General features: G+C 35.1%; 1 protein-coding gene across 1 annotated transcript in view; it reads right to left on the reverse strand.

Moving 5' to 3' along the window:
• The window catches only part of LOC127849067 (rhodopsin-like), a 44,849-nt gene extending 36,840 nt beyond the window's left edge, over positions 1–8,009 (reverse strand). Inside the window, exons 1-2 of the mRNA XM_052381790.1 lie at positions 7,673–8,009; positions 3,349–3,534 (exon numbers count right to left, since the gene is read on the reverse strand). Coding sequence (XP_052237750.1) covers positions 3,349–3,534; positions 7,673–8,009 — 523 coding nt within the window. The remainder of the gene's footprint in view (positions 1–3,348; positions 3,535–7,672) is intronic.
• Between the last annotated feature and the right edge of the window lie 4,373 nt (positions 8,010–12,382).

Consider the following 12,382-nt stretch of genomic DNA (forward strand, 5'->3'; position numbering starts at 1 on the left):
GCTTAGCAAACTGTCAATTTGGGTTTACCAAATATTGTAGTTTAGTATAAACCGATTTATTTAAACTCGATTGCATAGAAAAAAGCCTATGGCTTATCTGAAACGCTCTCAAGTCCATTTCCTGTGACTGGAACCAGTATTGGTCTCTATGGGGGAAATCTAAAGAACGCTCCGACAATGGGAATCGAACCCGTGACCTTCCGATCGCTATGCGGACACAAACAATTTTGACCTTCTGAATTTTGTCCAAATGTAGGTACATATCAGGGTGGAAATGAAGTAAGGGGTGGAAATGAAGTAAGGGGTGGAAATGAAGTAAGGGGTGGAAATGAAGTAAGGTGATGTGCTGATATTAGGAGTGTTCATACATAATATACATAGGATGTTTCGCATTAAACTTCGCAAGCGAGAGTGCTGCAACCAGAAATCATAACGAGAGTGCCGATGGCATTGAAAGCCTATTTGCAAGATACAGGGAAGTTGCTGCTAAAGTAAATGTTAAGAGATCGGACAGTTGACTGAATGAACGAGAGCACCGATGGAGTTGAAAGCCTATTTGTTAGATACAGGAAGTTGCTGCTAAAGTAAATGTTAAGGGATCGGACAGTTGACTGAATGAACGAGAGCACCGATGGCGTTGAAAGTCTGAGGCTGATATGGGTGGTTTATTTCAAAAGGATGCATGTCATAAGACATAGTTTATAAACCTAGATTTTTTCTTATTTGTCATTGATTGTAAATTATGATAGTAGTTTTAAAATTTTGATTTGTGTTGTTTGTTTACCTGAAAATGTGTATTAAGTTATAAATCTTGTAAGCGAACAAGTAATGTTCAGTAACCTTTAGTTTCAGTACATTTTAAAGCAATTTAAAAGTGAGTCAATTTATATTTTGTTACAATTTTTAGTTTCAAAGAAAAAATAATCATATAAAATCCAACTATTAGCAGAGATTCAAAAATCTGACCTGTATATTAAAAACAGCCCTAAATGTATATTGCTATTGTCAGCATTCCAATATCCAGCAAATGTTACCTCTTCCCATTTTCTTATTCTTCAGTGTTGTTTTAACGGGCCATTTAACTTTGCAGAAGCATAGTTAAATAGCACAAGGTATTTAATCAAGGCATCATAAATTAACAGTTTCAAAAAATTTAATGGCTCCTGCCTCTCCATTTCAACGTTCAACTTTGTACGACCTGTTAATGGGGGACGCGTATGTCCACCGTTTCTCTACATCAAATTGATTTAAATTGTTCAACTTCTGGCTCAAAGTAAATCAATTTAATTCCAATTAACACATCTCTATTACTTTCAAACTCTACTTATCAAATCCATAGAAAGGCAGGTCTAAATCCATGTCAGAATAATCAGAAAACATTCATCATGCTCCGCAATTTTTCTTACACATTTTCATAGAATGAAAGTGCTTTTTGCCCGACTTCCTGTTGAGCATATGTAAATTTCTATTTATAATAAACCAATGAAATTTTACATATCCATAAACCAGGGCCTTATGAATTCAGTTTTGTAAAGATTTGACCTTTCCCAGAAGTAAAACAAAGGAAATTGAAAGTAGTTGTTAGGCCACTATCAACAAGAACAGAATTGTTTTACGAACGAAATTTGTTTTAGTTACGTATAAAAACGTTCTTAGAAAAATTCACTAAAAACGATGTAAGCAATATTCTTGGAAGAAAATGTTAGAAAAAAGTTTTTAAATAAAAAATTGTAAAAATTACCAAATACTATATTTAATATCTATTTCGTCTGCCAAAAATCAGGTAAGGCATAAACAAAGTTAACCATTTCCCCATGTGATTTCGAAATTTGGTATAACAAAAGCCTATTTGCGTTGCTAATATTCTAACAAGAGCAACGCCTTGCGGGTGCAGACCGCTCATCTATTTTCTTTTTAAAGGTGAAGGGACTCTCAATTTTAATCACAAAGGAGGGAGGGTTGGAGTGAAAAGGGGGTTTATAGTGTGGGGTGTGGACATTTATTACTTTATCTTCCAAAAATGCGAAAAAAAAATTGCAAAAAAAATATTAAAAAATTCGGGGGTGGAGGGGGGTGGGGGGGAGGGGATTCTTGGGTGCGATGGTTGGACGGTATTTCAAAAATAAAATAATAAAAATAAATATTTGTGTTTTTTAACCGTTTCAAAAAAAAAATTGGGGGGGGGGTGGGGGTGGGGTGGGGGGTAAAGTGTGAGGGTGTGGTGGTCATTTGTGAGATGATCTTAAAGAAAAGAAAAAAAATAAGGTGGGGGCGGGGGGGCGGAGGGCACGGGGGAGGGCACGGGGGATGGTTTAGGTGGAGTCTATTGTGGTATGTCAGATAAGAGTAGTTTTGTCACAGTATCAATCAAATCTAATCATAAATAAAGAAGTTATGGCAATTTTAGCATAATTTAATAATTTGAAGGTCATTCAAAGGTCAAGGTAAAATTCAACTTGCCAGGTACAGTAACCTCATGATAGCATGAAAGTATTTGAAGTTTGAAAGCAATATCCTTGATACTTTAGAAGTAAAGTGAATCAAAACACAAAATTTAACCATATATTCAAAGTTACTAAGTCAAAAAAGGGCCATAATTCCGTAAAAATGACAACCAGAGTTATGCAACTTGTCCTTTTACTGTACCCTTATAATAGTTTGCGAGTGCTCCAAGTATGAAAGCAATATCTATGATACTTTAGGGGTAAAGTGGACTAAAACACAAAACTTAACCCAATTTTCTAAGTATAAAGGGCCCATAATTCCGTCCAAATGCCAGTCAGAGTTACATAACTTTGCCTGCTCAGTCCCCTTATGATAGTTAATAAGTGTTGTAAGTATGAAAGCAATAGCTTTGATACCGTAGGAATAAAGTGGACCTAAACACAAAACTTAACCAAATTTTCAATTTTCTAAGTATAAAATGGGCACATAATTCTGTCAAAATGCCAGTCAGAGTTGCATTACTTTGCCTGCACAGTCCCCATATGATATTAAGTAAGTGTTGCAAGTATGAAAGCAATAGCTTTGATACTTAAGGAATAAAACTGACCTAAACACAAAACTTAACCAAAATTTTCAATTTTCTAAGTATGAAAAGGGCACATAATTCTGTCAAAATGCACGCCAGAGTTATCTAACTTTTCCTGCCCAGTCTCCTAATGATAGTAAGTAAGTGTACCAAGTTTGAATGCAATAGCATTGATACTTTCTGAGAAAAGTGGACCTAAACGCAAAACTTAACTGGACGCCGACGCCGACGCCGACGCCAAGGTGATGACAATAGCTCATATTTTTTTTCAAAAAATAGATGAGCTAAAAATGAATGAATTGCAGGTAAATACTTACCGGGAAAAAGTGCCCACATGAAACCGTATAGATAGCAGCAGACGACGAGAACCTTGGCGTGGCGGTTTGTCATCTTGAAGCCACGTGGTTTGACGATGATCAGGAAGCGGTCGAACGCGATGGCGGCCAACAGCGAGATCTGAGTGATCCCGAACATCGTCGTGAGCATGCCGTAGAAGACACAACCTACGAAAGCAGACGTCATATAATTCTTGCGTGAAAGCTCCCAACATACAATTGTTAGCGCAATACATACGTTTTTTTTTAAATATCGAAAATATTTTTCAAATGTCAGGTAACAGCTAACTTGACCTTGATTTGACTGACTGGCCAAAGATGCAATTGAAAGATAAGTCTGCATGTTATGAAACAACTAAAGCCAGCGTAATCGTGACTAATATTCGGACGTCTCCAAAAAGAATAAAATGCTAGCTAGGTATGCGTAAATGCTACCTACACACACACGTTTAGCATCATTGACCTTGACCTATGTCCGACGTGCGCAATGCCATCCAAGTCTTCGTGTTCATGTGATTTCATGTAGGCATCATTCGCATAAACGTCTAGTGCAATATCATCATCTTAACTCAAGTCATTGAGCGGAAACAGCGTGTTCTATTTTGAGTTACATTGACCTTAACTTTGATGCAGACCTTGACATTATTACGACTGACCGAAAATACAGTATAACGCTAGATATGCACGTTAGATACCTACAAGTAGATCTATGATGTTCCATACTAACCGTTTTTCAATTTTAAATAATATTGACATTGACTCGAGCGGCCCAAGGTTCATTCTTATGCAAGGCCTTTTGAGTTACGCACGCACGTTGAACTCAATACGTTTGTTTAAACTGAAGGTATTGTGTTCACATTGTGTGCGTTAGAATGAATCTCGAGCCCCCGGGTGGGGTAACTTCCTATATACGGGTATATAGGGGTGTGCCAACAATATGGGGTGTGTTTTTCGACTAAAATTATAGATATGGGTATGATTTTGAGCATCTAAGTATAGATATGGGTATTGAAATCAAAAATTTGCTTGTATATAAATGCATACAGATTTGAAAGTATCAGTATCAAAAAGTTTAAAAATGCTAAATCAAATTCTAGATTTTGTAAATAAAGCTATGCTATTTTGAAAAATAAAACGTTCATATTTTTTGTATTGAAATGGGTCCACTTTCTCAATGGTATAGTATACAAATGGGTCTGCTTTTTCAAAAATCTTGTATCAAAATGGGTCTTCTTTATCAGAGGTCCGGTACAAAAATGGGTCACATTTCGGAAGTCTCAGTGGGACACCCCTATCCTAAAATTTAGGAAGTTACCCCTCGGGCTCGAGCCGGTCGAGTATCGGTGAATGAAAACCGTTGTTAAACGGAAGTCACATTTTAAAGAGCAGACAAAACTAATTTGGCACAACTTAATTGTCATAATGTAGAAGTCCTTTACGCAATTTGACTAGTGATGCAATTTGATGGGAATCAAAATCCCACAATATAACCACACAATTTTGTGATTATTGTTCGAAACTGTCTAAGTAAGAAAGCGGACAATGTAAATTGTGGCGGTCGGAGATGGACATTTTAATGATAATATTGTGAACAACTTTAAAATGTCGTAATCAGATACTTCAATGACGACTTTTACACCATCCGTAACCAACCTCGATTCACATCTTAAGAACAACTATTTCGCGACGCATATTGCAATTCTAATTTCAGTCACTAGCTGAATGCTGTAACAATTACAACCTTTGTTTGAAATGCTCTCGCAAGATGATCGTCCGCTATTCCTCATTATTAATAATGTCTGTGTCAATTCGAGGTCCTTTGGTTTCTCGGAAATGATTTTACTTTGTGAAGCTTTATGGGGTTGTCAGCTTTTACTTTTCAGTGACGTCAACGTTGTATTTATTTTAATTGACAAAAATATGTCGTTATTTCAAATGACATAGAGGATATTTGTTGGATTCGATGGAATATCGAAATAATTCACGAGTGATCAGAGAAAATAATATTTTCACGTGTGAAAATATATATTTCCTATGATCACTAGTGATTAAAATCGATATTTCACCGAATCCAACAAGATTTCTTTTTGTTTTATGCTTTTTTTTCACCGGTTATTTGCATTTCTAAAGAGTTTGACTAAATAATTTCGATGGAATAATGACGTCATTTCGTTTAAAAATGACGTCATTTTACAGTAAAACAGTGAAAAATATCGATAATTTCCACTGTTATTTTCCACCGTTTAAAACAGTTAATTATCAGCTTTAATTACTGATATTTCTCTATAAACTACCGGAAAGCGTAAAATAAAAAATCTTATTCATGAGAGCTACGCCGTGCTTCCAAAGCTGCCCGAAGCCAATCTCGCGTTCGCTCGTAAATCTTCAGATATCGTAGCCGAAAATTCACATGCAATATATTGTCACACCCATAAACAATAAAAAAAGAAATGAGCATGTTGTATCGCGTTATATCTTTCATACCAGACCATATTAAGCGTTGAAATTTGGCTCTTGCTTTAAAAACATTGAATTTTTGATGTGTTAACATTATTTTTCAAAAAAGTGTACGAAATATTTGTTAGTTTTGAGTATAAATGTTTTTATCCAAATTTATTAATCAATGGCAAGTCTACATTTTTTGCACCAAAAATGGTTTTAACATTACTACTTAATAGATTGATTTGTGAAACTATATTCACACAAAAACTTCTGTTAAATTAGGAGGAGTGGACACTTATTCTAATATCAAATAATTTAATCAGACGGTCATCTAAACTTCATCATATTTTTACGGATATGTGAGTAATTCGCGTATTTCCCAAACATATTTAATAAAAGACATTTCTTAAGCTACATAAGGATTATTCAAACACAAACACATTTTATTTTTTTTAATGTGCGTGTCGTCGCAGATAAGCCTGTGCAGTCCACACAGGCCAATCATGGACGACACTTTCCGCTTTTATGATATTTTTCGTTAAAAGAAAGTATCTTCTTAGCAAATATAAAGTTACGGCGGAAAGTGCCGTCCCTGATGAGCCTGTGCGAACTGCACGGGCTAATCTGGACAACACATTACGCACATGCATTAAACCCCTTTTTCACAGAGCACGGTCCAAATGTTTTTCTCATAATAGATATTTGGCTGCGCCACTCGTGAAAATATTATTTTCTATGATGACTCGTGAATTAAAATCGATAATCCACCGAATCCAACAAATATCCTCTATTAAATCATTATTAGGCTGGATTGATAGATGGTGTGATTGGGGATGGCGGAATGGATGGAGGTTTGACGAAATTGTATTCCGGATGCGACGGACGGCGATGTAATGCTGAGCGGAATCGTGACAGTATCTCTTATCGGTTTCTAAACCACCCCAGGTAACCCGATACCTTGTGATCAGTGTAATACCATTGGAGCAGTGTTCGTTATTTTAACATGAACTCACATAGGGTAAGTAAATTGGAAAACTTTAAATTTTCAAAGTCCAATTTGAAACAACTGTGTATAAACATTGATAGCAAAGGTATTGGCCTACATGTAGAAAAACTCATGACAAATTTTCTTGAAAATGAGCGGAATGTGGCTTCCTGAAGTAGAAGATCTGGCAAAATGGACCATGTTCAGGCATTTAGGGGAGAAAAACTGCTTTAATTTGCAAGCCACTAAAATACTTAAAGGATTTATACAAACTTACACATGTCTACCATAATCTCTCAGCAAGTTTCTCCGGAAAACTATTTCTTGTGGAGAAATTTGTGTATTTAATTACCATGTTTGGAAAACATGGATATCATCTGGAGAAGGTCAGGAAACCTTATATGAGCAGTGACTTTATAATTCTTTATGGTTACAAAAAACTTAATATTCAGCCAGTTTGTTGCAATTTCTTTGCTTTGTTTCTGTCTTATAAATAAAGGATCTTGCATTAGTGGTCGTTTTGTATTGAATTTATTAAACGAGTCATCTAAACAAAGATATAAACGAGGCTTGTCGAGTTTTTATCTTTATTTAGATAACGAGTTTAATAAATTAAATACAAAATGACCACGAATCTAAGATTCTATTTATAACATGACCAACAAATTTTTTCTTTATTTTATGATCTTTTCACCGTTGTATTCACATTGTAAAAAAGTTTAACTGAAGAAATTCACTGGAATAATGACGTCATTTCGTCACAATCTTGACGTCATTTCACAGTTATATAACTAGTGTAAAAACACCCGTGTAATAAACAAAATTGAGCGTTACGTTATTTCACTCCTTGAACGTAAGTCATGTTATAATTCGACCTACCTGCTCGTCTGAAAATCCAACGATATGAGAATGAGGACACCACGATCATCCAATGGCCGCAGAGGCACATACCCGTGTCGCTGACTGCAAGACCGATTATGAAGAAGTTGTGCATCATGTGAAGACGCTTCTCACGTACGAACACCACTACGGTCACGGTATTCTGAGAGATACCCATCAAGAATACGATCAGGACGTAAACCCCGTAGAGAATGTAGACAGCGGCATGGAATTCTTGAAACTCTTCTGGGTTTCCGTTGATGTCGAGAGAAGCATTGGTGGTTGATGGTTCATGGTCGTAGTCGTACACCGTGAAGTTCGTATGGAGCTCAGTCATTTCGTATACTCGTGCGATGCGAAGATTGGGTCGTACGCGTTCTATTGCACGACGTATTTCAGTCATGGCGTTTTAGAGATCATACTTGAAGTCCGTACTGAAATCGTTCATTTTCTTTTCAGCGCCCGAGAGGTTGATTGTAAACGCATGGTATAAGGCTGATTTCCCTGATTAAGAAACTTGTGTTGAACTAAAACAATTGTGATCGATACAGTGTAGGTGCACCACGAAACGACTTTAATTTTCCAGTTATCGATTGGTTTTCATATTTGTAGATGTTTTTGCTAATTCTCTTTGTTATAACCTTTTTCTGCTCACTGAAAACATAAAAAGACGATATTATTTTGTTTCAATAAAAAGAAAAACTCGGTGTCATGAACCTGATTTTTAATCATATAAATTAATAGCATACATCTAAACGAAGTAGCAGTTGTTGTACCCTTTTTTTTGCTGTTTTACAGTTTTTATTAAAAGACGGCCATTCAATATTATTATATTGGTAATATAATATTGTTTTTTGGTTAAATTCATGTTTCCACGAAATAACATTACATGGTTTAAACTTCCAAGACTAGTAAAGTAACAATGCTTTTTTATAAACGCACGTGCATTAAAATGGGAGTGCTTGTGTAGTCATGCAGCTTCTGCTCATAGTTCAGAATACGTATACAAACACATACTTCCGAATACGTATACAAATACATACTTCCGAATACGTATACAAACACATACTTCCGAATACGTATACAAACACTTACATCAAAATACGTATACAAACACATACTTCCGAATACGTATACAAACACATACTTCCGAATACGTATACAAACACATACGTCCGAATACATATACAAACACATACTTCCGAAAACGTATATAAACACATTCTTCCGAATACGTATACACACACATTCTTCCGGATACGTATACAAACACATTCTTCCGAATACGTTTACAAACACATACGTCGGGGATGAAAACGTTTGTTTACTTATGAAACCCAGTGAATAAGAATTTTAAAATTGATTTAAATTATGCACAGCGTGAGTGAAGTAACTTAGTAACATCCAATATCAAGTATTGTGATTAAGGTAAAGTTTTAATTTAGTTTTAATGTTTAGTTCAAGCCTCTCATGTCCATGTTTGCGAAAAATAAACTAGTGCTACTATGTTCATACAACGCGCGTAAGAAAAGACGCTGGTTACGAAGCGACACCTGTATACCCAGCAGACACAATAAAAAGGCAGCGTTATGAACGCGAGGCACGAAAACAGGTCGGGTTCAAAAGCATGTTTCCCCAGAAACAGAAGCATCATCAATTATTGCACGGAAAAAAGATACCCCGAGGTTATTTAGCTTTTCGATTAATTATTTATCATTAATATCTTCGGCGAAGCCAAATTGAATAAGTAATACTGCTATAAAATTCCATGGACCCTTGAATCGTTTTTCCACACTCAGTAGAATGGAATGATAATTACAGATTTACAGAATATAGTAAGAGATACAAACTTGTTTGAAGCCTGCGTGATGCATCGTTAGTAAAGCACATAAGTAATTATGGTGATATGATTTTTTAATTTATTAACACTGTGTTACTTCATAGAAAGTAACTTGAAATTGATATAACTTTACAGTTGTTAATAGTTTTAAGTGTACACTGAATGTACATTCCAACATATCACCGGTACGTTTGTTTTATGACAAAACCACCACTTACTACTAAAAAATCTGAGTTGCATGACAGTGTATAAATCCGTTTATAGTTTATATGTTTATATTTGTGTTATTGTTTTTAAAGTTTTTTTTGGATCCTTTAAATGTGTGATTGTTTAATTAACGTTTTTTACGCAATTATGTGAAACCATTAATTCCGGATGTTGCGTTTGTTAAACGCATTTGCGAACAATTGTGATGGCAACTCAACCAATCGGAACGTTCGCGCGGGCTTTCAATTAAGTGCATTTTCCATATAAAGATCCCTATTTCAAACAGACGAACAGCTATTTTTGTATTAAATTTACGTTCACGATTTTTCCCTGAAGTTCAACTTTTATTTCTGTATGATACTAGTGGACACATTTACTGTTTCACAAAAGTCATGTTTCGTAACGTGCTCTGATCACAAAAAGCGATCATTAACATTGCAAAAACGTCTACAAAGGTGTAAACGGTGATCGTGAATCTAACAGTGTATATAAGAGCCATGATTGTGTTCCTTGTCAATCTGACACCATGGTCGTTATTGGCGTCGCTCTGGAGAGCGGCGACTAGTATATAATGCTTTTTTTTCGCTTATGGGAGGAGAAGTTATTTTACGGATCAATGTATATATTTTTGTTTTAAGAATATCTTGCGCTAGTGGTGATTTTTTGTGTAAATAAGTGTAAATAAGTACTGCATTTGTGCCTATTTCATTTATTACAACATTTATTGCCAATAATGCAAAGCTAATTGTTTTAAATAATAACTGATCCACAACTGATCACAGGGGAAAGATCACAGGGACTGGGCAAATACGCAAAACTTTCTGGTTTTGTATAAAAACAAAACATAATCAAAATATATTTATTTGTGTTTTTTCTAAATTGCTTATTTAGTGGAGAATCAATGTCGTACGATATTTGACGACCTATCGCGCAAGCAAGTTTATTGGAAGGCGTAGTGGTACAAAAACGTACAATGTATTAGTTTATTAATAGATATATAATAACGATCGCTATAGACAACTTTGCCAAATAGCAGTACTTAAATGATGTCAGCCGGAATAGCTCAGTTGGGAGAGCGTAAGACTGAAGTTGTTTACGTAACAATCATCTAAAGGCATCGGTTCGATGCCGGGTTCCGGCACGAACGGAACAGTTCGGCGGCTGAAATTTTTTTCAGTCAGGTTAATAAATATAATAAAGCTTTATTTTATGTAGACATGTTAAAATCCATTTAACTACAATTGGACATTTTTATTAAAATTAATGGATGCCGCGTGGTGACAACGTTAATTAAAATTTCTTACATCATTTAAATATCTTATAAAAAAATACACGTGTTTTTATATTAACAAATAAATGCAGATAACACATCTATTATCCATGTATTTCTATGGTTGTCTATCATACGCCCTAAGTACTATCCCTACCACATATAGAGCCTGATGCGCGAAACGTATTATTGATTGTAACAATAAGTTGCGATAAAGGAAGCAGCCGCTTATCAAGGAGGAGCTGTGTCCCAGCAACCCGTTTCCCTAGAGTCAAGCACTCCTCGGAATTCTTTTTAAGAACCACATATAGAGCGCGAAGCGCGACACGTATTACTATCCAGGTTTTATGGGCCCTTTAGCATTGTCCGACCATTACGTCCATAGTAATCTTCCTTAGAAGTTGAGAAATTTTGTATTTTGAGAAATTGTCCAAAATTTTCATCCGATTGTTCCCAAACGTGCACAGGTTTTTTTTTATCAATGAGGACCCAACCCAAACTCTATATGAGCAATATCGGACCATAAGTCCAGAATTATGTCTCTTTGAATTTAAAAATAAAAGTGAAAAACTGCTTGGTTAGGTGATTATGTCAATATTTTTCATCAGATTCTTTCCAAACTTACAGTGTCTTTATATCAATGAGCATTTTTACCTCATTTAAAATGAGAAACATCGGGACAATAAGTCCAGATTTTTTTTCTATTAAATTTGACAAAATAAACAATATCCACTTGTTTTAAAGATTTCACAACTTTCGTCTGAATCTTTCCATACTTGTTAAGTGTTTTTATATCAGTATTACTCGAACCCTATTGAAAATGATGAATATCGGAGCAATAAATCTATTATTATCTTTTACTAAATTTCAAAGTATTGTGAAATGCAGCTTCTTTAATGCAATTTACAGTTTTTATTCATTTTTTTCAAACTTTTACAGTGTTTTCATATCAATGCGTACTCAACCCCTATCGTAAATGAGCAACGTAAGAATAAGTTCAGAATCATCTCCCCTTGCAGTTGAGAAAAATATGAAATTACGCTTACAAGATGAAGCAGATTTTTTAAAACCTACACAGTTCTGTTCCATTAATGAAAACTGCACACGGATACCAGTAAAAAAAGGAAACCAATGTTAATAAAATGAACTATGAAATATTTTGGGGTTACAACACAAAATCATAGATAATGGTTATTTGGGGGTTATAACACAACATCATAAATAATGGTGATTTGGGGGTTATAACACAAAATTATAGATAATGGTTATACCAGTATCTTTTTCTATTTTGTTTAAAATAATCGGCCAATATATTAATATTCACAGTAGAAAAAAAATCGTTCCATGTAACTTCATTGAGTGCCTTTAACACTGAAATTCCCGACGCCCTTTG

This window comes from Dreissena polymorpha, chromosome 10 (assembly GCF_020536995.1).
Source record: "Dreissena polymorpha isolate Duluth1 chromosome 10, UMN_Dpol_1.0, whole genome shotgun sequence".
In the NCBI taxonomy this organism is placed as follows: domain Eukaryota; kingdom Metazoa; phylum Mollusca; class Bivalvia; order Myida; family Dreissenidae; genus Dreissena; species Dreissena polymorpha.